General features: G+C 44.2%; 1 protein-coding gene across 3 annotated transcripts; it reads right to left on the minus strand.

The window, feature by feature from the left end:
- Positions 1–2229: 2229 nt before the first annotated feature.
- On the minus strand, positions 2230–27410 carry LOC115144664 (disintegrin and metalloproteinase domain-containing protein 10-like). Of its 3 annotated transcripts, XM_065002950.1 has the most exons (16): positions 27067–27410; positions 24437–24590; positions 18057–18175; positions 14921–15079; positions 13266–13366; positions 12036–12185; positions 11758–11850; positions 11322–11505; positions 10826–10989; positions 9821–10004; positions 9183–9333; positions 8498–8681; positions 6535–6646; positions 5034–5254; positions 3702–3828; positions 2230–2960 (listed from the first exon to the last, which is right to left on the minus strand). In XM_065002950.1, the coding sequence occupies exons 1-16, from the start codon at positions 27131–27133 to the stop codon at positions 2728–2730; spliced, it is 2403 nt and encodes an 800-aa protein (XP_064859022.1). In that variant the 5' UTR covers positions 27134–27410; the 3' UTR covers positions 2230–2727. The 3 variants fall into 3 exon arrangements, with proteins under 3 accessions (XP_064859022.1, XP_064859021.1, XP_064859020.1); XM_065002949.1 differs by having other exon boundaries at positions 2868–3828; positions 12036–12182; XM_065002948.1 differs by having other exon boundaries at positions 2868–3828.
- Between the last annotated feature and the right edge of the window lie 68 nt (positions 27411–27478).

Below are 27478 nucleotides of genomic sequence, written 5' to 3' on the forward strand. Positions count from 1 at the left end.
TTTGTTGACAAATCCAGGTAGGCCCTTCCGTGTTGCAGTCCGTTTTCTTCCGTTTGATGCCTAACGAACCCAATCCAGGCCTCCACACACATTGTTGCAGGATGGAAGACCACTCAATCCAGATTCTAGCTCTATACATAGTGTTAGTGTTAGTTTGAAAGTGCCACCATCTTGGAATAACTCCTCCCCCTGCTGTCTGAACTACAGACCCAAACTAGTCAACACCAGCTATCATTGGCAAGTTATCGGTTGTGATCAATTACGTAACAGACAATTTAGTACAGACCTTTTGTCAAATCAACCGTAGTCATATTTAAAATAAAAAAAATAAAAAAATGACTCCATGCCCACATTGAAAATGAACAGTTTGACATCAATTATACTCAATGTTTTTTTTTGTTCATCCATTCTGGAATTGTTTTTGTATTTATTTTCCACACTCACATAAACCTAGCAATTTGATACTATTAATGCACTCCGTACTAAAGTAAGTGTATGTCCGAAATGGCACCCTAAACCCTATATAGTGCACTACTTTTGACCAGGGTGCATAGGGCTAAATAGTGAATAGGGTGCCATTTTGAATGCGTTCCATAAAATGTCTCTTTAAAAAAAAAAAAAAAAAAACGCATCACTGACCTAATATAACAGGCAGAATCATCAGCTTTCCGTTAGTGGTTATTTGTTCTATTCTTCTGCATCAAAACATATCAAGAAAAAGAAGAAGTGTGTAAAAACTAAAAATGAAGTTCCCTTTCCTTTCTTTCCCCTGATTCTTCTATCCCGAATCATTACATCGTGACGTGATCAGAACAAGTCGTTACACCGTGACGTGATCAGAACAAGTCGTTACATCGTGATGTCATCGTGACGTGATCAGAACAAGTCGTTACATCGTGATGTCATCAGAACAAGTCGTTACATCGTGATGTCATCGTGACGTGATCAGAACAAGTCGTTACATCGTGATGTCATCAGAACAAGTCGTTACATCGTGATGTCATCAGAACAAGTCGTTACATCATGATGTCATCAGAACAAGTCGTTACATCATATGATGTCATCAGAACAAGTCGTTACATCGTGATGTCATCATGACACGATCGGAACAAGTCATTAATCATGATGTCATCATAACGCGATCGGAACAAGTCGTTACATCATGTCATCATGACGTGATCAGAACAAGTCGTTACCCGATGAAGAGATCTTGGAGATCTTCAAAGTCACAAAAGGTCAAAGGTGAGAAGTAGTGGGAAAATGGTGGTGACCTTTTTGTTCAACCCTTGGAACCTAGAGCAACTGGACCCTAAACACAACGCCATAGAGAATTCCATCCATGTGATTCCATCACTGCAGTAAAAGAAGAACTTGATTGGTGAAATGCTGTCCATTTACTATTCCAGATATCTTCATTTGTGTTACTGTCCTGAGAGTACAGTACTAACCCAAAAACACAGTCAAGAATCATACGTACATTTACAGTAGAAGAAATAGTTTAGTTTTTTCACTTATGTTACACTGAAATCTGTACAATCACATGCAGAAGACAGTCAGTCTCTACATGGAGAAACCAAGAGAAGAGCTTCGTCTCTTTTCCCAGTTTTGTTTGAAATGTTGTGTTTTAGCAAATCTCCTCCGAGTGTTTTTCACTTCATTTCCTGGCTACTATGGCTGACAAAACATTTCAACCAACCAGGAGCCACGGATCACATGGGTGTTCTCATTCAAAGAGGAGGTACTTTACAAATCGAAAGAAGAAACATGACCAAAGGTAGTAAAGCTACACGTGATGAAACCATTCCATTCCTCCACTCGTTGGCACTCCATTGAAAGAAAGAAAGATTTGGTGGGAAAAAGAGGCAGACCGAAGACCTACTGCATTGGAAATGGCCAATGGTCACTTCCACTCCACAAAAAAACAAAATGGTGGATGGTCACTTCCACTCCACAAAACAAAATGGTGGATGGTCACTTCCACTCCACAAAAAAAACAAAATGGTGGATGGTCACTTCCACTCCACTCCACAAAACAAAATGGTGGATGGTCACTTCCACTCCACAAAAAAATAAAATGGTGGATGGTCACTTCCATCCACTCCACAAGAAAAAAAAATGGTGGATGGTCAAACAAAATGACCGATGGTGGATTCCACTGCACATAGAGAGCCACAGAAAACAAGACCGAAGAGGTCAGCCGTGCTGCAAGCTCTAGTCAGTGGTGGTTGTTGGAGGGGGGGTCCGTTTATTCTCACTTTCTCAACTCTGTTTTGTTTGTAGATGGAGGGTATGAGGATGGTAAACAACCAGTTTAGGCTGTTCTTTGGAAGGACTGACGCAAGTGTTTTATCCTACTGTTAGGTGTAAACTGGTGGGATTCGAACCCAGGTCCTCCCACGTGGCAACCCAACACCTTAACCATTAGACCAAGAGGAAATCCTTAAAAAAAACATGTAAAAACTAAAGTGTGATTCCCTTTCCCTTGATTCCATTGATCCTAATCAAGAAAAAGCTAAGAAAATCCTGTTGATCTAAATGGTTAGGATGTCAGATTCCCACCCTGGAGACCCGGATTAAAATCCCACAAATCGGTTCAAATCCCAGTCCCACCAGTTACATAGATAGGCACGTGGAGGAGCCAAGGCAAGGAGCAGTCGATGGAAGGAGCAGCGGACCTAGCGGTCCCACCCCGAGCCGTCCCACCCCGAGCCCCGGTGTCTCAACAGCTCAGCGTCTCATCTGACCCATCTGGTAGTTTTCTCTAGGCTGGCCCTGGCTGCGGTGATGCCTCTGAGGCTGGGGCTGTGGCTGGGCCTGGCGTGAGGGCTGCTGCCGCTGGCCTCCGGAGACTGGGTGGTGCTGGCCGTGATCTCCACCTCCATGGTGGGACTGGGACTGGTGCACCTGGGCGTCTCGGGCGTCCCGTGCGTGCTGCTGGGCTCTCCTCCTCTTTAGCGTGCCTGGTGTCGAGGGGGGAGACGGATTAGTTCACAACCTATCAACAGCTCGTCTGCTCCACTTCCCAAATCGTCTGAAGGTTTGTAACGCACCCCAACAAAACGACCACAGAGAGGAAAACAAGACTAAGTAGAGTAAAGTAAGTCCATTGAGAAGACCGGCTCGTATCTCCAGTGGTTTGGGTGGGAGAGCTGGGTGTGACGACAGACACTCACCTGGTAGTGGTTTGGGTGGGAGAGCTGGGTGTGACGACAGACACTCACCTGGTAGTGGTTTGGGTGGGAGAGCTGGGTGTGACGACAGACACTCACCTGGTAGTGGTTTGGGTGGGAGAGCTGGGTGTGAAGACAGACACTCACCTGGTAGTGGTTTGGGTGGGAGAGCTGGGTGTGACGACAGACACTCACCTGGTAGTGGTTTGGGTGGGAGAGCTGGGTGTGACGACAGACACTCACCTGGTAGTGGTTTGGGTGGGAGAGCTGGGTGTGACGACAGACACTCACCTGGTAGTGGTTTGGGTGGGAGAGCTGGGTGTGACGACAGACACTCACCTGGTAGTGGTTTGGGTGGGAGAGCTGGGTGTGAAGACAGACACTCACCTGGTAGTGGTTTGGGTGGGAGAGCTGGGTGTGAAGACAGACACTCACCTGGTAGTGGTTTGGGTGGGAGAGCTGGGTGTGAAGACAGACACTCACCTGGTAGTGGTTTGGGTGGGAGAGCTGGGTGTGAAGACAGACACTCACCCGGTAGTGGTTTGGGGGGAGGCAGTTTGGGATTGCTGGAAGGGGTGTGGACACTACAGATCTTAATGAAGCCAGCCATCAACATGATCAAAGCGATGCCCATCAACAACACTGCCCACCAGTGAGCCTGGAATTAGAAAATGGAAAACACAGATTACATTTAATGGTATATAGTGACACCTACTGCAGTGGTTCCCAACTAAAAAAAAAAAAAACTGTGTCACACCCTGATGGGATAAACATTTCTGCGGCTCAAAAACTTTTCCAAATAATTTATTTTGGTTTTAAATTACCTCCAATCTCATCTTGATCCATATTGCAAAGTACTTATTTTCTGTGACAAACACTGTCACACAGATAGAACCGTGTGACATTTCATGTCTTGTCTGAGCCGGTGATCCCACGTCAACATGGCATGCACATTCCACAGGTCACATTTATAATTGAGTGTACATAAAATTAAATAAAGGGCCTCCCGGGTGGAGCAGTGGTTAAGGGCGCTGTACTGCAGCGCCAGCTGTGCCACCAGAGACTCTGGGTTCGCACCCAGGCTCTGTCGTAACCGGCCGCGACCGGGAGGTCCATGGGGCGACGCACAATTGGCCTAGCGTCGTCCGGGTTAGGGAGGGGTTGGCCGGTATCCTTGTCTCATCGCGCACCAGCGACTCCTGTGGCGGGCCGGGTGCAGTGCGCGCTAACCAAGGTTGCCAAGTGCACAGTGTTTCCTCCGACACATTGGTGCGGCTGGCTTCCGGATTGGATGTGCGCTGTGTTATTAAGAAGCAGTGCGGCTGGTTGGGTTGTGTATCGGAGGACGCATGACTTTCAACCTTCGTCTCTCCCGAGCCCGTACGGGAGTTGTAGCGATGAGACAAGATAGTAGCTACTAAAACAATTGGATACCACGAAATTGGGGAGAAAACGGGGTAAAAAAAAAAGGTGCATTAATTTTTATTAATATATATATATATATATATATATAAAATAATGCCCTTATATATATATATATATAAAAACAAGATTAGGATAAGTTTCATGGTTTACGTGAGAGTTTCCCAAGGCACGCCAGTGTGCCACTTTACATCGGTTGAAAACCAAAATGGTCAGTTGACCATAATACCCTTTTCACACCAACCTGACCAGTACTGTGCTTGTGCTGATATCTCCTTTACTATACAATACGGTGTATACAGAACCAGGCCAGTGCAGTAGTGTGAAAATGGTATGATATTAAAATACAATGTGAGTCAAGTCAGCAACGACACATAACACTATCATTTTAGATGTTCTCATAGAGCTCAGGGTTGAAGAATTGGTCAGTAAGCTACATACCACGATCCACTCTGCAATGTTCTCATAGAGCTCAGGGTTGAAGATGGCCTTCTTCAGTCTGGCCAGAGGGCCGTCCGCGTCCACCAGCCGACACCTCATGAACACGTCACAGTAGCCCTTGAAGTCGTTGCAGGGAGACCCCGCAGGCAGCGTGGTGACTTTCTTATTGAAGAACCCGGCCAGCTTCTCTGAACCCGTACTGCTGCAGGTGTTGGGGTTCACTGCAACGTGAGAGAATCACAGGAGTCAATAATAATGTCATATTTTATAACGCTATTCATTACAAAAAAAATCTCGAAGAGCTTTAAAAATTGTCTTACAATGTAGCGATCATACAAGCTGGCAAGTAAGATTGAACAATTCAAGAAAATGTTCAGCTTTTTCCCCAGAAATCCTTGATTGGAGGATTCCCAAAATCACGAGGGAATCCTCCAACCAGGAATCCTCCAACCGGGATTTCTGAAACACCCAGGAACGTTTGGAAAGTATCTAGAATGTAGCTAAACCTGTAAAGGACATAATACAATTCCAATATAAGTCCTAAAACGACATGAACGTCAGAAGGGGACCGTGAGGGCGTGGTGTTAGGAGGGGACCGACCGCGAGGACGTGGTGTCGGGAGGGGACCGACCGTGAGGACGTGGTGTCAGGAGGGGACCGACCGCGAGGACGTGGTGTCAGGAGGGGACCGACCGTGAGGACGTGGTAACAGGAGGGGACCGACCGTGAGGACGTGGTAACAGGAGGGGACCGACCGCGAGGACGTGGTAACAGGAGGGGACCGACCGCGAGGACGTGGTAACACCGGCAGCGAGGACGTGGTGTCAGGAGGGGACCGACCGCGAGGACGTGGTAACAGGAGGGGACCGACCGCGAGGACGTGGTAACAGGAGGGGACCGACCGTGAGGACGTGGTAACAGGAGGGGACCGACCGCGAGGACGTGGTAACAGGAGGGGACCGTGAGGACGTGGTAACGGGAGGGGACAGACCGCGAGGACGTGGTAACGGGAGGGGACCGACCGCGAGGACGTGGTGTCGGGAGGGGACCGACCGTGAGGACGTGGTGTCGGGAGGGGACCGACCGTGAGGACGTGGTGTCGGGAGGGGACCGACCGTGAGGACGTGGTAACAGGAGGGGACCGTGAGGACGTGGTGTCGGGAGGGGACCGACCGCGAGGACGTGGTAACAGGAGGGGACCGACCGTGAGGACGTGGTGTCAGGGGGGGACCGACCGTGAGGACGTGGTAACAGGAGGGGACCGTGAGGACGTGGTGTCGGGAGGGGACCGACCGTGAGGACGTGGTGTCGGGAGGGGACCGACCGTGAGGACGTGGTAACAGGAGGGGACCGTGAGGACGTGGTGTCGGGAGGGGACCGACCGCGAGGACGTGGTGTCGGGAGGGGACCGACCGCGAGGACGTGGTGTCAGGGGGGGACCGACCGCGAGGACGTGATGTCAGGAGGGGACCGACCGCGAGGACGTGGTAACAGGACTCACTTTTCTCACTACAGCAAACGTGGCACAGCTCGTCAGTCTCGTCCTTGCCCTCCACGCTGGCACAGGTACAGACCTCCAGACCATACTTCTCACAGATGGAGCCAGAACAGCCCTGGAGGAGGAGCCAATAGAAGGGATGAGATATCATGTGACATTTTAGTAATTTATCCAGAGCGACTTACAGTTTAATGCATTTAGCTTAGCTAGGTGGGACAACCACATGTCACATTTATAGTAAGTACATGTTTTCTCTCAATAAAGTAGCTAATGTCGTGGAAATATTGAATCAAATATTTCCCAGATACCGGCGCTTGTGAATTCAAATAGACTTTATTACAGAGAGTAACAAAGCCGAGCAATTCCATGGAAGAACTGACTCTCCATTCTTAGTACTTGGCTTTTATACAGTTTCACCCTGACATAATATCGTCAATCCACTGTATGAATCTTGTCGTCTTGCTTGGTTTCCAGTCCCTTATTGGCTCAGACACTGGGGCATAGATTCTATTGGTGCTGTGACATGCACACTCCTACTGCAGGTCTAATGGTGCCTATAACTGATTAGCTAATGTTCCCGTCCAAAGATCTTCACAAGTTCAGGCCGGTGTTCTCTACGTATGATTAAAACCATGTGCATGTCCAGTCACGTCTTGTTGGTCTACGTTGCTTCATCCACACGGATTCTGCTTACGTTCTGTTTTTTACATGTCTAATATTTAAACTTATATAGATCCTTCTTTCTACTTCAGTATAGGTAAAGAAAATCACCCAATGACTGGAAATTCTCTAACACTAATTAGCAAAGTCAGAGCTAGTAGGAAAATACAGCCCTTTTATTTTCATGTGAGGAAAAGTCATATGTGGGGACTGATTGGACAAGACACAGATAAACATAGCAAACAACATTCACGGTAAAAATGAGAGGCGTTCCGTTCTATTAGAAATAAAAACAGTGCAGGTCAGAGCAGATTCTAGGCTGAGTTGAGGATCCCGGTATACAGTTTAAGTCGGAAGTTTACATACACCTTAGCCAAATACATTTAAACTCAGTTTCACAATTCCTGACATTTAATCCAAGTAAAAATTCCCTGTTTTAGGGAAGTTCGGATCACCACTTTATTTTAAGAATGTGCAGGATAATAGTACAGTCGTGGCCAAAAGTTTTGAGAATGACACAAATATTAATTTTCACAAAGTCTGCTGCCTCTCAGTGTCTTTAGATATTTTCTGTCAGATGTTTTTTTACCTTTATTTAACTAGGCAAGTCAGTTAAGAACAAATTCTTATTTTCAATGTAATTAAACACTACGGGTAGCCAGGTATTTAACTACACGCTACAGGTAGCCAGGTATTTAACTACAGGTAGCCAGGTATTTAACTACAGGTAGCCAGGTATTTAACTACAGGTAGCCAGGTATTTAACTACAGGTAGCCAGGTATTTAACTACAGGTAGCCAGGTATTTAACTACACACTACGGGTAGCCAGGTATTTAACTACACACTACGGGTAGCCAGGTATTTAACTACACACTACGGGTAGCCAGGTATTTAACTAAACACTACAGGTACCCAGGTATTTAACTACACACTACAGGTAGCCAGGTATTTAACTAAACGCTACAGGTAGCCAGGTATTTAACTACACGCTACAGGTAGCCAGGTATTTAACTACAGGCTACAGGTAGCCAGGTATTTAACTAAACACTACAGGTAGCCAGGTATTTAACTAAACACTACAGGTAGCCAGGTATTTAACTACACACTACAGGTACCCAGATATTTAACTAAACACTACAGGTAGCCAGGTATTTAACTACACACTACAGGTAGCCAGGTATTTAACTAAACACTACAGGTAGCCAGGTATTTAACTAAACACTACAGGTAGCCAGGTATTTAACTACACACTACAGGTAGCCAGGTATTTAACTACACACTACAGGTAGCCAGGTATCCACTCACCCCGTTGAGGCACACTTGAGTTTCTCCGTGGCAGGCGGTGAAGTTGGCCTTGGGTTCAGAGGTGGGGCACTGGGCCGTACCCCCGTTACACATGCCCTGATGAGCACACTCAGACTCCTCACGACACTTCTCATTACGGCCCTTATAGTAGCACTCAGGAGTACAGCACGGGCCCTGGCTGGGACTGGGGGAGGGAAAGACATAATGCTTCAATTTGTATTATGGAAAACACACCATTTGACAGAAAACAACAAAATGACAGAAATATGCCTCCGCACACGTCAATTTTAGTAATTTATTTACAATGACATTTGTAAGAAACGAAGCGTCTTATTTCTTCAGTTTGAGTCCCTTATCTTCCTGGACGACAGCTACCCTGTCAGGTTAACTACTTGGACGACAGCTACCCTGTCAGGTTAACTACTTGGACGACAGCTACCCTGTCAGGTTAACTACTTGGACGACAGCTACCCTGTCAGGTTAACTACGTGGACGACAGCTACCCTGTCAGGTTAACTACTTGGACGACAGCTACCCTGTCAGGTTAACTACTTGGACGACAGCTACCCTGTCAGGTTAACTACTTGGACGACAGCTACCCTGTCAGGTTAACTACTTGGACGACAGCTACCCTGTCAGGTTAACTTCCTGGACCACAGCTACTCTGTCGGTTGGGCCATCTTACCTGCAGACTTTGTTGGGTTTTAGTTTACACTTCCTGTTGTCAGGCTGGTCGGCGTCATAGCAACACTGGTCTCTGCACTGATCGCTGTATCCACAGTCACACTCCTCCCCTGGCTCCACTAACCCATTACCACAGATGGGCTGGCCTGACTCTGTAGGGGGAGGGGGGCAGAAAGGACACGTAAACATTACGAAATGACATTCATAATAACACATATGATCTTTAATGAAGAGTAGAATTTCAAACATTTTCCCAAAATTCCAAGGCTTTCCAAAAATCCTGCTTGAAGAAATTTTACGGAATTCTACAAACACAGCAGAGGAAACGTACCGACAAACTAGCTTCAAACACCATAGAGAGCAGAGGAAACGTACCGACAAACTAGCTTCAAACACCATAGAGAGCAGAGGAAACATACCAACAAATTAGCTTCAAACACCATAGACAGCAGAGGAAACGTACCGACAAATTAGCGTCAAACACCATAGAGAGCAGAGGAAACGTACCGACAAACTAGCTTCAAACACTATAGAGAGCAGATGAAACGTACCGACAAATTAGCTTCAAACACCATAGACAGCAGAGGAAACATACCGACAAACTAGCTTCAAACACCATAGACAGCAGTGGAAACATACCGACAAAGCAGCTTCCCCTCTTCTTCTCCAGGACCTGGCTGATGTTCCTGACGCTACAGACAGAGAACTTGTTGTTGTTGAGCTTGTCTCCTGATGTGGCCCGGGCGTACATGATGTAGTTCCCCTTCTCCTTCTTATCCTGGGTCTTCGACTCCCCTGGGGTGCACTCTGACCCCGAGTCATGCTGCGGTTACAAACAAAACACACACACACACACACACACAGACAGTGTGAGTGAGTGAGTGTGTGTGAGAGAGGAGGGGGAGAGAGAGAGGGAAAGAGAGGGGAGGGGAGAGAGAGGGGGGGAAGAGGGGGAGGGGAGAGTGTATGTGTGTGTGTGTGTGTGTGTGTGTGTGTGTGTGAGTGAGTGAGTGAGTGAGTGAGTGGGGGAGGGGAAAGGAGGGAGAGTGTGTGTGTGAGTGAGGAGGGGGAGAGAGAGGAGGGGAGAGTGTGTGTGTGTGAGTGAGTGAGTGAGTGAGAGAGAGAGAGAGAGAGAAAGAGAGTGTGTGTGTGAGTGAGAGAGTGTGTGTGTGTGTGTGAGTGAGTGAGTGAGAGAGTGAGAGGGGGAAAGGAGGGAGAGTGTGTGTGTGAGTGAGGAGGGGAGAGTGTGTGTGTGTGAGAGAGGAGGGGAGAGTGTGTGTGTGTGTGTGTGAGTGAGTGTGTGAGTGAGTGAGTGTGAGTGAGTGAGTGAGTGAGTGAGTGAGAGAGAGAGAGAAGAGAGTGTGTGTGTGAGTGAGAGAGTGTGTGTGTGTGTGAGTGAGTGAGTGAGAGAGTGAGAGGGGGAAAGGAGGGAGAGTGTGTGTGAGTGAGGAGGGGGAGAGAGAGGAGGGGGAGTGTGTGTGTGTGAGTGAGTGAGTGAGTGAGTGAGTGAGTGAGTGAGTGAGTGAGTGAGAGAGAGAGAGAGAGAGAGAAAGAGAGTGTGTGTGTATGTGTGTGTGTGTGTGTGTGTGTGAGAGTGAGAGAGCAGGCTAGATTACCATCAGCAGGCTAGATTATCTAACTCACCGGCGAGCCAAAGTTGTGTCCCACCTCGTGGGCAAAGGTGATGTGTGAGACCTTCGGAGGGACGTGGGAGGCGTAGTTCTGAACAGTGATGATGCCGGTATTCAGGGACTTCTTCTTCCCGTCAGAGTACAGCTTACTCTTCTCACAGATACCTCCAGAACTCCCTGTGGACAGACAGGTATTAGTCAGGGTCAGTCCATCTCTCCAGAACTCCCTGTGGACAGACAGGTATTAGTGGGAGATGGTCCATCTCTCCAGAACTCCCTGTGGACAGACAGGTATTAGTGGGAGATGGTCCATCTCTCCAGAACTCCCTGTGGACACACAGACAGGTATTAGTGAGGGTCAGTCCATCTCTCCAGAACTCCCTGTGGACACACAGGTATTAGTGAAGGACGGTCCATCCCTTCAAGACCCATAATGCATCACAAATACTTTTGGAGCGCCATGGTCTTCGCAAATGAGCCAGACAGGACCAGTAATTGTGTGTCAGTACCTGCAGGAGCTCCAACCCAGGCCAGACCCAGCACACCATCATCAAAGTCCCTGTCAGTGAAGACGTAGGCCAGACAGTAGTCGTCGTGGTTCTGCTCAGAGTTCAGCTCCAGGAACTTCTCCACGCCGATGTTAGCGAAGCGGAAAGGGTTGGACCGGTCCCTCTCATCTGTAGTAGTGTTGATCTGGAGCAGGAAGTGGCCACATGTTAGACATTTAACAGGAAGTGGAAACAGGAAGTGATGTCACACCAGACAATAGAAAGTACAACAGGAAGTGGTGACTGGAAGTGGCATCATGACAGACAAACAGGATGCGGTAACAGGAAGTGACATCACTACAGACAACCAGAATTACAACAGGAAGTGGGAACCGGTGGTGACTGATTGATTGACTGACTGAACGTTGCCAGGTGAAACAACTGTCTAGGGTCTCACCCGTATCCTCTTGACCATAAAGCTGATGTTCCGGATACCCATGAAGTCTGTTCCCTGGTAGATGGCATCAATAGCCTTGATGTGACTAGAGATCTGGAACAACAACAACAACAAGATGCATCAGAATTCACGTCATTATTCTGGAATGGAATCTTGACACACAGTTCTAAAAACATTGTTGACATGTTTCCCCATCCCCAAAGAACACGGTATCACACAAACAATACACTTGGTGCTATTGAGGAATACTGTGTGCGTGCGTGCGTGTCATCCAGTACCTGTGCGATGACAGCCTCCCTGGTCTTGTAGTACTTGAAGAAGAGGTGGTCTGTCTGGATGAAGAGTTGGCAGGTGTTCTTCTCTATCTGAGCCGTCCTCCTCTTCCTCAGCAACACCGGGTCACTGGACGCCTCCTCTGCATGGAGCTTCTGGGAGGAGGAGGAGAGGAAGAGGGGTAGAGCGGGGGGAGGGGGCAGTATTAAAGCCTGTATTATTGTAGACTGTACCATCAGCTCCCCATGAGGATAAGAAATCCCTAATCTTCTAGTTTCATAGTATTATACATTCACTGATGAGATGTCGAGTCCAATATCTGACGCAAGATGTAGTATCCACTGAGCTAAAAGATACTTACATGGAGTATCATCACACAGTTACATACACAGAGTATACCAAACACCTTCCTAATATTGAGTTGCAACTCCTCTTTTGTCCTCAGAACAGCCTCAATTCGTCGGGGCATGGACTACAAGGTGTTAAAAGCATTCCGCAGGGATGCTGGCCCATTTTGACTCCAATGCTTCACCCAGTTACACAGTTGTGTCAGGTTGGCTGGATGTCCTTTGGGTGGGGGACCATTCTTGATACACAAAGGGGAAACTGTTGAGTGCGAAAAACCCAGCAGCGTTGCAGTTCTTGACACACTCAAACCGGTGTGCCTGGTACTTACTACCATATCCTGTTCAAAGGCACATAAATGATTTGTCTTGCCCATTCACCCTCTGAACAGCACACATACACAATCCATGTATCGCTCAGCGGGCTCTACGTAGAGCATCCCCTGGGCGGCAGGTGGCCTTGTGGTTAGATCATTGGACTAGTAACCGGAAGGTTGCAAGATCAAATCCCTGAGCTGACAAGGTAAAAATCTGTCTTTCTGCCCCTGAACAAGGCAGTTAACCCACTGTTCCTAGGCCGTCATTGAAAATAAGTATTTGTTCTTAACTGACTTGACTAGTTAAATAAAAGGTCAAATAAATTGTCTCAGTTGTTTCAAGGCTTAAAAATCCTTCTTTAACCCGTCTCCTCCCGTTCATCTACACTGATTGAAGTGGATTTAACAGGTGACATCACCTGGTCAGTCTGTCAGAGAAAGAGCAGGTGTTCCTAATGTTTGGTACACTCAATGTATATACAGTAGTGCCACAGAGCCCTGGTCCAAAGTAGTGCCCTATATAGGAAATTATGGGTGCCATTTCAGACCCCCCCCCCCCAGTCTGTTAACTCACCGTGTTTGGCTCCTCCATGGCGGTGGCCTGGTATTTCTTCATCCTCTCAAACACAGAGTGGTCGGCACAGCCCCCCTCTGGACCATACTTGTGGGGGTAATCTAAAGGGAGAGAAACACACACGTTTACATTACCTGAAGTAACATTTGTCACCTTCACGACTTGCCACTTCATCCTCTTCAGCTACTCTTGGATGTAACCAGAGAGCTACTCCATAGTCACCAGAGAGCTACTCCATAGCCACCAGAGAGCTACTCCATAGCCACCAGAGAGCTACTCCATAGCCACCAGAGAGCTACTCCATAGCCACCAGAGAGCTACTCCATAGCCACCAGAGAGCTACTCCATAGCCACCAGAGAGCTACTCTATAGCCACCAGAGAGCTACTCTATTGCGACTCCATAGTCACCAGAGAGCGACTCCATAGTCACCAGAGAGCGACTCCATAGTCACCAGAGAGCGACTCCATAGTCACCAGAGAGCGACTCCATAGTCACCAGAGAGCGACTCCATAGCCACCAGAGAGCGACTCCATAGCCACCAGAGAGCGACTCCATAGCCACCAGAGAGCGACTCCATAGCCACCAGAGAGCGACTCCATAGCCACCAGAGAGCGACTCCATAGTCACCAGAAAGCTACTCTCAGTTCACACCCTCTGCTCCAGTACGCTTCACAAGTGTCCTAGCAGTTTTCTTTTCACCTTTATTTAACCAGGTAGACAAGTTGAGAACAAGTTCTCATTTACAATTGCGACCTGGCCAAGATAAAGCAAAGCAGTTCGACACATACAACGACACAGAGTTACACATGGAGTAAAACAAACATACAGTCAATAATACAGTATAAACAAGTCTATATACGATGTGAGCAAATGAGGCGAGATAAGGGAGGAAAAGGCAAAAAAAGGCCATGGTGGCAAAGTAAATACAATATAGCAAGTAAAACACTGGAATGGTAGATTTGCAGTGGAAGAATGTGCAAAGTAGAAATAAAAATAATGGGGTGCAAAGGAGCAAAATAAATAAATAAATCAAATAAATACAGTAGGGAAAGAGGTAGTTGTTTGGGCTACAATTATAGGTGGGCTATGTACAGGTGCAGTAATCTGTGAGCTGCTCTGACAGTTGGTGCTTAAAGCTAGTGAGGGAGATAAGTGTTTCCAGTTTCAGAGATTTTTGTAGTTCGTTCCAGTCATTGGCAGCAGAGAACTGGAAGGAGAGGCGGCCAAAGAAAGAATTGGTTTTGGGGGTGACCAGAGAGATATACCTGCTGGAGCGCGTGCTACAGGTGGGTGATGCTATGGTGACCAGCGAGCTGAGATAAGGGGGGACTTTACCTAGCAGGGTCTTGTAGTTGAATGATTAGTCTACACTACAGATGACTATATGAGGACTTGTACCTTAATATATCAGGAAACATAAGGCACATCATTCTCTTAGGTACCACAGCTCAATAAAACAAACTGAGATGCTGCTGTCGTGCCTAAGAGAATGAAAGGGGCCAGCCCTGAGCCTGTCTCTATCCTCCAAATGGAAAACGAACAAACACTCTCACACAATTAAAAGATGACAAGAGGGTACATCAAAGCGTGTTTGTGTTTTTAATAGTGAAAGGAGCTGTATACTCCAGTACACACACATACTACAGTACTTACTGATGTCGTCCTCGTGGTAGATAACTGAATGGAAGGGAACGTCCCGGTCCTTCAGGTATCGCTCAGCTGGCTCTACGTAGAACGTCCCCTGGTACGTCTGGATGAAGCCCTCAAACTTCCCATCCACCACAGACCCATGGCTCAGGGTACCTTTCTCACCTATGGAGAGAGAGAGGGGATGAGAAAGCAGGAAACCGGAAAATAAACATTTGCGGAACAGAATCAGAACCAGGAATGAAAGTGATCTATACTGTTCCGGAACAGAACCATTATTTTAAAAGCATGGGAACTGGTTATTAATGTTATTTTACATTCCAGGTATTTTTTCCCCCTCAGTCCAACAGAAAATGCAACAAAGCACCTATGCAAAGCCCTCACTCTGTCACTCAGAAACTTCTTCCAGTGTCTGCCTGCAGCAGGAAATCTGTGTATGTGTAGGCTACCTGCCCCTCCCCCTGAAGCATAGTGTCATGAAGTTGGCCTGATGGGGAGGTTTATGACCCCCATAAATACCGTTCCATAAGTATTCAGAAATAGGGAGGGACATATGCTAGTCAATACATGTTAGAATCTCCTTTGGCAGTGATTACAGCTATGAGTCTTTCTGGGTAAGTAATCTAAGAGCTTTGCACACCTGGATTGTATAATATTCTTTGCAAAATTCTTCAAGCTCTGTCAATTTGTTTGTTGATCATTGCTAGACAGCCATTTTCAAGTCTTTCCATAGATTTTTAAGCAGATTTAAGTCTAAACTCTAGCTCAGTCACTCAGGAACATTCACTGTCTTCTTGGTAAGCAACTCCAGTGTAGGTTATTGCCCCGCTGAAAGGTGAATTATTGTGGAAACTGGACTAGGTTTTCCATTTTAAAAAGTAAAAAAAAAATACAAGCATACCCATAACATGATGCAGCCACCACTATGCTTGAAAATATGTCATGTGTTGTATTGTATTTGCCCCAAATATAACACTTTGTATTCAGGACAAAAAGTGAATTACTTTGCCAATATTTTTTGCAGTATTACTTTAGTGCCTTATTGCAAAAAGGATGCATGTTTTGGAATATTTTTATTCCGCATAGGCCTCCTTTTCACTCTGTCAATTAGGTTAGTATTGTGGAGTAACTACAATGTTGTTGATCCATCCTCAGTTCTATCACAGCCATTCAAATCTAATCTCACCATCGACCTTGTGGTGAAATCCCTGAGCGGTTTCCTTCTTCTCCAGCAACTGTGTTAGGAAGGATGCCTGCATCTTTGTAGTAACTGGGTGTATTGATATACCATTCAAAGTGTAATTATTAACTTCACCATGCTCAAAGGGAAATTCAATGTCTGCTTCTAAAATGTTTACAGATCTACAAATTGGTGTCCTTTGCGAGGCATTGGGAAAACCTCCCTCATTTTTGTGGTTGAATCGGTGTTTGAAATTCACTGCTCGACTTAGCAAACTTACAGATATAATTGTATGTGAACCCCGCTCACCTGGCGGAACCCCTCGCCAAGAGCCAATGAAATTGCAGGGCGCCAAATACAAATCAACAGAAATCTCATAAATCAAATTTCTCAAACATACAAGTATTAGGCACCATTTTAAAGATAAAATTCTCGTTAATCCAGCCAGTGTCTGATTTCAAAAATGCTTTACAGCGAAAGCTCCACAAACGATTGTTAGGTCACCACCAACTCACAGAAAAACCCAGCCATTTTTCCAGCCAAAGAGAGGAGTCACAAAAAGCACAAATAGAGATAAAATTAATCACTAACCTTTGATGATCTTCATCAGATGACACTCATAGGACTTCATGTTACACAATACATGTATTTTTTGTTCGGTAAAGTTCATATTTATATCCAAAAATCTTATTTTACATTTGCGTGTTATGTTCAGTAGTTCCAAAACATGCAGTGATATTGCAGAGAGCCACATGAATTCACAGAAATACTCATTATAAATGTTGATGAAAATTCAAGTGTTATGCATGGAACTTCAGATACACTTCTCCTTAATGCAACCGCTGTGTCAGATTTCCCAAAAACTTTACGGAAAAAGCATAATCTGAGTACGGCACTCAGAGCCCAAACCAGTCAAAAGAAATATCCGCCATGTTCCGCAGTCAACATTAGTCATAAATAGCATTATAAATATTCACTTACCTTTGATGCACTCCCAGGAATCGCAGTTCCACAATAAATGCTTGTTTTGTTCGATAATGTCCATCATTTATGTCCAAATAGCTTCTTTTGTTAGGGCGTTTGGTAAACAAATCCAAAAGCGTGTTCTGTTCCAGTCGCACGAAAAGTTCAAAAAGTTATATTACACTTGTCAAACTAAGTATAGAATCAATCTTTAGGATGTTTTTATCATAAATGTTTAATAATGCTCCAACCGGAGAATTCCATTGTCTGTAGAAAAGCAATAGAACGAGAGATACCTCATGTATCTCATTTGGGAGCGGCAGGGTACCCTAGTGGTTAGAGCGTTGGACTAGTAACGGGAAGGTTGCAAGTTCAAATCCCCGAGCTGACAAGGTACAAATCTGTCGTTCTGCCCCTGAACAGGCAGTTAACCCACTGTTCCTAGGCCGTAATTGAAAATAAGAATTTGTTCTTAACTGACTAAATAAAGGTAAAATAAGAAATGTGCGTGACTGAGAACGAGGCTGCTGGCCTAATCTAGACCCCTTAGTCAAACAGCTCCCATCCGGCCCCCCTTCACACGAGAAGCTTGAAACAACGTTCTAAAGACGGTTGACAATTATAGTGGACGCCTTAGGAAGTGCAAAATAACCCTTATCCCACTGTGAATTCGATAGGGGTTCAAAAACTGTTTGGATTTGTTCTCAGGTTTTGCCTGCCATATGAGTTCTGTTATACTCACAGACATCATTCAAACAGTTTTAGAAACTTCAGAGTGTTTCCTATCCAATACTACTAATAATATGCATATATATTAGCATCTGGGACTGAGTAGGAGCCAGTTCACTCCGGGCATGAAAATGCTGCCCCCTATCCCAAAGAAGTTAAGGCGTATTGTGTTTAGACCAGTGACACAGCTTAATATAACACAAGAAAATGTGGAAAAATTCAAGGGGTGTGAATGCTCTCTGAATGAACTGTAGTAACATCAGTCCTCACCATATATTTCTCCAGTGTAGATATGAGAGGTGTCATAGTTCACCTCCTGTCCTCCCATGTCTACCTTCAGGTCCTCAGCAAACAGACTGGTGTCTCTCTTCATCCTCAGGTTAAAATGTCTGACAGACAAGAAACAGAGGTTAAGTACCAAGCTATTCATGCCACATTTCTGTATGGTTTATCTGAGTAGGGTCAGATACAAACACATTGACTTGTTGATTAAACAACCACCTGATGTGTGTGTATATAGATATATATAGACACATACAAATATGTTTAGTTACATGCTATAGCTGTTGCAGCAGCTACTCTTCCTGGGGTCCACAATATGTCCATAAACGGAGCCAAAGAAAAGGCACAGGCCTAGTAGCACTAAGACATGAGCTGTTTCGTGCTTGTGTAGAGACGGATCTGAACAAACGAGCAAAGTTTGGAAGACACGTTCTGAAACATCGGTCTTTCATAATGTCTTGTTTACCATTCTGAGTACACCACAACGTTTCAGCTACGTTTCAATTACCTGTGATGATAACGGTCTCTTGTCTCAAACCCCAGTATATTGAGAATATAATGTCTGTTCTATAGAATATATTTCTATGGTCTGAACATTGCAATACTATGGCTCAGGTTGTTATTGTAAAAAAATAAAATTAAAATAAAGTGTTTGTGTTCTCAATAACATAGGCCAACCCGATTACATAAATTAAATAATAAATACAAATATAAGAAACTCTGGATGGAAGGAACTAGGCCTTTATTTTTCAGGACTCGGGAGAAAATAAAATGCAAATGAAAGCGAGACGCGGAGATAAAAGACAAGGACATTGGCTCAGCTGAAAATAAAAACATTTATTCTACTTTTTTTTTGCATTTCTTTTTTTCTCTCCTGAAAGACGGTGAAAGAGCAGTAAACATTCCAGCACCAACAGAGAAATGAGGTCATCTTAAAAACAGTGTGGCTTTACTGCATTTTTTAAATTATGTTTTGGGGTGGGAACACACAAAAAAAAGTAACATTGTAAATAATTGAAGAACTTAATTCATTACTTTCTGTATGGCTCCTCAAACACTAGAACAGTGAAAGAAAATACATTGAGTTGGCCAATCAGGGACTTCTCCCAAAATAAAACTACAAGGAGGTCTATATAGCCTGAATACCAAAGAGTCCCATCTGGAGGAAACCTGGCACCAAACCCTGCGGTGAAGCATGGTGATGGCAGCATCATGCCGTGGTGATGTTTTTCAACGTCAGGGAAAGAGACATCAACAACTCGTCCTCGGGATCCCCCCTGCTCCAACCGGGCGCCCAGTGTGGCACCCCCTGCTCCAACCTGTGCATGTTGGTGTGTCTTTGAGATACGTCTTCTTGGTTGAATTGCTACAAAGAAACCACTACTAAAAGGACACTAATAAGAAGAAGATACTTGCTTGGACCAAGAAACACGAGCAATGGACATTAGACTGGTGAAAATCTGTCCTTTGATCTGATGAGTCCAAATTTGAAGTTTTTGGTTCCAACTGCCGAGTCTTTGTCAGACGCAGAGTAGGTGAAGGGATGATCTCCACATGTGTGGTTCCCACTGTGAAGCATGGAGGTGGTGGTGTGATGGTGCTTTGCTGATGACACTGTCAGTGATTTATTTAAAATTCAAGACACACTTCACCAGCATGGCTCCCACAGCATTCTGCAGTAATACGCCATCTCATCATTTGTTTTTCAACAGGACAATGACCCAACGCACCTCCAGGATGTGTAAGGGCTATTTGACCAAGCAGAGTGATGAATTGCTGCATTAAATGACCTGGCCTCAACAATCACCCAACCTCAACCCAATTGAGATGGTTTGGGATGAGTTGGACAGCAGAGTGAAGGAAAAGCAGCCAACGAGTGCTCAGCATATGTGGGAACTCCTTCAAGACTGTTGGAAAAGCATTCCAGGTGAAGCTGGTTGGGAGAATGCCAAGAGTGTGCAAAGCTGTCATTGAGGCAAAGGGTGGCTACTTTGAAGAATCTAAAATCTATTTTGATTTGTTTAACACTTTTGGGTTATTACATGATTCCATGTGTGTTATTTCATAGTTGTTGTCTTCACTATTATTCTACAGTAAAAATAAAGAAAAACCCTTGAATGAGTAGGTGTGTACAAACTTTTGACTGGTACTATATATATATATATATATATATATATAATATAATAATATAATATATATATATACTCATTGTAAGTGTGTGTGTTTTTGTATGTGTATATATATATGTGTGTGTGCATATATATATATATATATATATATAAAAATGCACACACACACATATATATATACACATACAAAAACACACACACTTACAATGAGTGTACAAAACATTATGAACACCGTCCTAATATTGAGTTCCTCCCCCTTTACCCTCTGAACAGCCCTAATTAGTCAGGGCATGGACTCTACAAGGTGTCGAAAGCATTCCACAGGGATGCTGACCCATGTGGACTCTACAAGGTGTCGAAAGCATTCCACAGGGATGCTGACCCATGTGGACTCTACAAGGTGTCGAAAGCATTCCACAGGGATGCTGACCCATGTGGACTCCACAAGGTGTCGAAAGCATTCCACAGGGATGCTGGCCCATGTGGACTCTACAAGGTGTCAAAAGCGTTCCACAGGGATGCTGGCCCATGTTGACTCCAATGCTTCCCACAGTTGTGTCAAGTTGGCTGAATGTCCTTTAGATGGTGGACCATTCTTGATACACACGGGAAACTGTTGAGTGTGAAAAACCCAGCAGAGTTTCAGTTCATGACACCCTCAAACCGGTGCGCCTGGCACCTACCACCATACCCCGTTTAAAAGGCACTTAAATATTTGATCTTGCCCATTCACCCTCTGAATGGCACACATACACAATCCATGTCTCAATTGTCTCAAGGCTTAAATATCCTACTTTAACCTCTTAAATGTAATGGCAAAATGTAGACGTAACCAAAAGTAACTGCTATTCATGTGTAATTACATGTTTCTGACATGCAGAAACTTGGATATCTGGAAAGAAGACATCTGAGAGATTATGAAGAAATGATCAGAATATAGATAGGAGCGACATAGTTCAAAATACACAAGATCAAGCACACACAAAATAACCATCTTTCATTGAAAAGCTATAAGTGAATTATTGATGACAAGAGCTGGAAACACAGATGGCCTCCACAACATGTGAACAATATCAACAACAGAAAAAATGGGATCGATAGAACTAACAACTAGAAATGGGCAGATGTTTCAGTAAGTGGTGTCAGGTGTGGTCACGGGGACGTTTTCAAGTGTCCCTAAACGTCTCCAAAGTGCACTAAGTCTGTAAATTCGATCATTCCAATGCTATTACATATTTGGAATCCCTAAATGCTATTTGCTCAGTCTAAAAACACCATTTCTACCATATCAACGTCACGCAAGCATAGTGGTGGTTTTATGAGATATCCAGGGTACATTAGAGTGTCCTTTCAGCCTCTCCAAAGTGCCCGAATGTGTTAATTACACTGTTTTTGCACACTAAAATTGTGCCTTAAAGTTATTTTTCACGATAAAAACTACATTTCTACAACGTCAACCTCTCTCAAAAATTGTGATGGTGTCGGGAGGACCTACAGGGGATACGGATGCAAGCAGGCAAAATCATATTTTTGATGCGCAAAGATAGTCACTCGGTGGACTTTCGATGTGGCCCTTAAGTCAAACATCAGATAATAGGCTAGATTTGTTCCTACCAACCTAAGGATTCATTTAATACTCTCCCATGTAGCTATAGCTCAAACACAGACCAAACCAAAGCTTACCTTGTTTACATTTTGTCTCTCAGGGCTGGTGATCAATAACGGTAGATCACAGCCAGACAAATAAGACCTTCTCATGATCTGTGGAGGCCCAGCTTTTGGTGTGAATCAACGTATTTCCCGGGTTTATGCTTTGCAAAACGCTAACCCGGAATGATGGTAGCAGCCTTCTTGCAACCGCACAGTTAACTAGTCCAACGCTCTAACCATTGCACTCCACGAGTAGCCTGCCTGTTACGCGAATGCAGTAGAAGCCAAGGTAAATTGCTAGCTGGCATTAAACTTATCTTATAAAAAACAGTCAATCATAATCACTAGTTATAACTACTAATCCAGTTTAGCAGGCAATAATAACCAGGTGAAATTGTGTCACTTCTCTTGCGTTCATTGCACGCAGAGTCAGGGTATATGCAACAGTTTGGGCTGCCTGGCTCATTGCGAACGAATTTGCCAGAATTTTACATACTTATGACATACATTGAAGGTTGTGCAATGTAACAAGAATATTTAGACTTAGGGATGCCACCCGTTAGATAAAATACCGAACGGTTCCGTATTTCACTGAAATAATAAACGTTTTGTTTTCGAAATGATAGTTTCCGGATTCGATCATATAAATGACCAAAGGCTCGTATTTCTGTGTGTTATTATGTTATAATTAAGTCTGATTTGATAGAGCAGTCTGACTGAGCAGCAGCAGGCCCGTAATCATTCATTCAAACAGCACTTTCGTGCGTTTTGCCAGCAGCTCTTTGCAAGCACAGCGCTGTTTATGACTTCAAGCCTATCAGCCTAATGGCTGGTGTAACCAATGTGAAATGGCTAGCTAGTTAGCTGGGTGTGCGTTAATACTGTTTCAAACTTCACTCGCTTTTAGATTTGGAGTGGTTAATCCCCTTGGGCTGCAAGGGCCGCAGCTTTTGTGGAGCGATGGGTAACGATGCTTCGAGTGTGGCTGTTGTCGATGTGTTCCTGGTTCGAGCCCAGGTAGGGGCGAGGAGGGGGACGGAAGCTATACTTTTACACTGGCAATACTATAGTGCCTATAAGAACATCCAATAGTCAAAGGTTAATGAAATACAAATGGTATAGAGAAATAGTCCTACAAATACTATATTAACTACAACCTAAAAAACTATTTTTTTACATGGCACATATTACTTTCTTCTCCAACGCTTTGTTTTTGCATTATTTAAACCAAATTGAACATGTTTCATTATTTATTTGAGGCTAAATAGATTTTATTGATGTTTTATATTAAGTTAAAATAAGTGTTAATTCAGTATTGTTGTAATTGTCATTATTACAAATGTTTTTTTATTTAAAAAAAATAAATAAATGTATCGTCCGAATAATCGGTATCGGGCTTTTTGGTCCTCCAATAATCGGTATCGGCATTTAAAAATCCTAATCGGTCGACCTCTAATTTGGAGATTTCATTTGAAGCCCCTTTCTATATGTCACCTGTTTGTATCAATTAGAAAGACATTGGCAACTTTGTATTTGTAGTCAACTCTGTTCTGAAGTTATCTGCGGTCACAGAGGGAGATGGCTAAACCATGTGATTCTATGTTTAGCAGAAATCTGTGTGTATATAGTGACGATGGAGGGCAACAAAAAAAAAGCATCTAACGACACACTTAGCTGTTCTACGGGTGGTCCGAGGCAGGCGTTAGATTACCAGCGTTTTCAACATTAATAACAATGGTTTTGGGACACCGCTCTGAGATTTAACGACGCTCCTACGAAGGTTCTAACGATGAACTAAGCCTTAAGATGGTTTTGTGAAACTGGGCCCTTGGTATCAGGCTAAATTAATTCCAAGCCAGGACTCCTGCTTTTCAGAACAGCTGCAGACATCCTCCTCTCCTTCTTTTGTATTTATTTGTTTCCACAGCTTCCATCTCTGTTAAGCAGTAGCATCTGAGGCTAGGAGCAATGGGAGCACCAGGCTTTGCCACTGGCAGAATGAGAGGCCTTAGTCCCCTCCCTGCCAAGCTAGCAACAGATCTGAGTTCAAATAGTATTTGAAGTTTTTTTTAAAATACTTTGAGTGTTTGCTCTGGCCTCCTAGGAGTGCTAGATAAGCCGGGTTTACCATTTGGGGCCAACTCTAATGAGCAATTAAGCCAGGCAAGCTCAATCAAGCACAGATAAAGTATTTGAAATGATTTTAAATAGTATTTGAACCCAGGTCAGACTAACCGCCAGATGGTCTCGGCTGGGTCTCGACTGGGCACAGCGCTGGGAGAGAACATAGCACTTCGCTCTCCCACAAAGCCAGGCAAGGCTTGTTTAGAAGGTACAGGATATTCATAATTTAGGCTATGTTCTATGAAAATAATTAAAGATGAAAACAAGGCTAAACAACTATTTTTTTTAAACAACAATAATGCCTATGTTTTTGAGGAACATCACAGTTCAGTTATTTAGGAACAAGACTCATCTTGAAGATGAGGTTCACTCCATATACTTCATTTAGACTTAACAAAATGAACTACATCACAAAAACAAGACACACAGACATACAAGCACAGTGAAAAAGTCTGGGACACTAACCTTCCGTGTGCGTGGAAGTCTAGATGGAGAAATGTGTCTTGGTGGAGGAGGGCCCTCTTGGCTCTCAGGTGCTTGTCCTGTAACTCATAGGTGTTATAGGACAGACCCTCGTAGTGACGCACATACTTGTTCAGGGGGTTCCCATAATGATAACCTGGAGAGATGATAACACAGAGGAACTAAGACCCACTAGAACAACACCACCACACAGGACACCTCTTCAAACCACAGGCTGTAAGCTGAATATTAAACTACAATTCGTTATCTTCTTCGATGCCTAGCTATAATCAACAAGCCATATAAAGATAGTAGCATCTAACTTGAAAAAGACTGAAAATGTGACAGCACACTAGCCCTCATAACATCCATGATCCTACATTATTCTAGCCAAGCCTGGAAACACAATACTCTACTCATTCAGAACAAAAGGCACATTCTGTTTGGAATTACATAGGATTCCTGATTTGTGGAGGCCACCATAATGCCTGCCCCCCCCCCCTCCCCCCTATCAAAGACGGCAAGTGTCGTCACATTGTTGCAAAGGAGTGGTAGTTCATTGAGAGTACAGCCTAGTCTACATCCACGGTTCTCCCAAAGATTTATTAACAAGGTGGTGCTGCTGAGTACACCTGTAACTGACAAAAACAATCTATTTTGGTTGTGGTGCCTGTCCTTAAATGATAACAAATAAAGTGAATCTATTACGGAATTAGAATCTGGGCCTATTTCTATGTCTACGTCCGTAAAAGGCCAGGCGATTATTGCAATCTCAGTCTGAACCCTATAAATAAATCAACTGGATGTCATCATAAAAGGCTTTAACATGGATTATAACTGAATTAGTATCACTCAGACCTGGGCTCAAACACTATTTAAAATCATTCCAAATACTTTATCTGTGCTCGATTGAGATTGCCTGGCTTAATGGACCAATAGAATAGTGCCAAAAGTGCAAACCCCAACCCATCTAGCACCTCAGGCAGGATAGAGCAAAGGCTGAAAAGTATTTGAATAGTGTTTGAACCCAAGTCTGCCATCACTAACAGGAGCAGGTGTTTATTCCTGTGCCCGCTCCCAGCTACTGTCGTAGGCTTTTCATTTTAGAGCTCGTGATGTCATTAAGGTAGGTAGTAGGCCAAATACTACATAGGATAGGAGGTCGATGACACCTAAATTGGGGAGGACGGGCTTGTGGTAATGACTTGAGCGTAATGGTATCAAATACATCAAACAAATCGTTTCCATGTGTTTAATGCCATTCCAGTTACTCCGTTCCAGACGTTATTAATAGCTGTCCTCCCCTCCGGAGACTCCACTGCTATATAGCTACAAGCCTGGGCATACTCTTCTATTTTCTGCTCTCTACATTTGCCTGATAAAATATTAAACGCTGACCATTAAAATGTTTCATTGTAGTTGTAATAGCTTTAAGAGATTTAGGCTATTTCCTATTGAGTCGTTTCAGATTGTATTTGTCCAACTACCACCAATCTGGATGCTGTTTGTTAGATACCAGCCGTAGTTCTCATTCATTTGACATCTGATCTTCTGCTCATTTTTTTCCACAGTAGTTGGACCATATACTATTAAGTGAACCATGAAACACATTCAAAGCTGTACAATCAATTATGTGTGTGATTAGCATCATGTCAACAAGAACATCGCATTGAAAACATAAAGTGCGTTGCCTCGATCGATTACGCGATCAGAATGCTGTTCATGGAAAACAAGGAAATAGCTGTATTCACACGAATACTATTGTATCGTTCTACCAGTGTGGGCTGGTGGGAGGAGTTATAAAACGGGCTCATTGTAAAGGCCGGAATGGAACACTATAAAACACGACAGATATTGAAAGCATCTTTGACTCCGTTCCAAATAATCCATTCCAGCCATTACTACTGTATTCATCGAATAGCTACAACATAATATATTGGCGCTAGCTACTGCCATTGGAAAGCTAATAGCTAGCTAACAAAGATCGAATATGTTCTTACTAGGGAGCCATTGGCTTTGGGTCAAACATGTACAAAAAATAAATAAAGTTGTCAACAGGCATAGTTAGCTAATTACCTAGCAAGATCCCTAGTTAGCTAACTGTTGTTGCTAAAAAAAAACGATGCTAAATTAGCTGGCTAACTAGCTACCATGCTAGCTAATGTTGATAGAAAGTGGGACAGCCCATCATTGCAAAATGTATTATTGACGTGGTGCAAAAAAAAAAAAAATACCGACCGACAGCACTGCAAATATTGCAAGCTAAATCAGATTGCCCAAATCGCTTTGCTCGTTCGTGCCAAGACAACAGATTCCACCTGAATTCTCATAACAATGGCACCCCCGCAAGCTAGTAGTCTTATCGTAACCATCCATATAAATAGTAAAGTCTAGTTTTAAAGAAAACTAGCTTTCGCCAAGCTTAACATAATCTATTTTTTTGACAACTATATAGGTTTGGAGTTTGTGTCAAAAGGGACACAAGAGGCATCTTCACAACGACCAGGCCTATGTTAGCTTTCTTAGCCTAGCCATTCGCTCGAACGCTGTATTTGCTTGGCTACACTTCCCTTCGTGAATGTAGCCCGCTAAATGCTTCGCGATACAAAACAAATACAAATGCTCTCACTCACCCTGGGTGTAATTTATTAAGTAGACGAAACAGAAGAATTTGACGACAAGCATATCTGCTAAGTCCATTGTTAGAGCATTGATACCGTGATCACTTTGTCCTTGTTTAGGCTCAGACGCCCTGCCTGTGTTGATCGCAGCTTCCTCTCCTCGCCTGCCCTCTCTTTCACGCCCCGACGTCAGAGACGTAGGGATGGAGGATTCTCCCTTCCCCCATCATTATGGAGTGACAGATTGGGAAAACGGGATACCTAGTCAGGTGTACAACTGAATGCAATTCCAACTATTGTAACAGATATTTCAGGTAATGTTTCAAAAAGTAAAACGCAAGTCCATCATGTAATGTTCAGGTCATTCTTCTACTCATTGCTGACTAAATAGCACAAAAAAGCCTTTTCCCCGGCATCACCAGAC

The sequence above is a fragment of the Oncorhynchus nerka genome, linkage group LG17 (genome assembly GCF_034236695.1).
Source record: "Oncorhynchus nerka isolate Pitt River linkage group LG17, Oner_Uvic_2.0, whole genome shotgun sequence".
Taxonomy (NCBI): Eukaryota; Metazoa; Chordata; class Actinopteri; order Salmoniformes; family Salmonidae; genus Oncorhynchus; species Oncorhynchus nerka.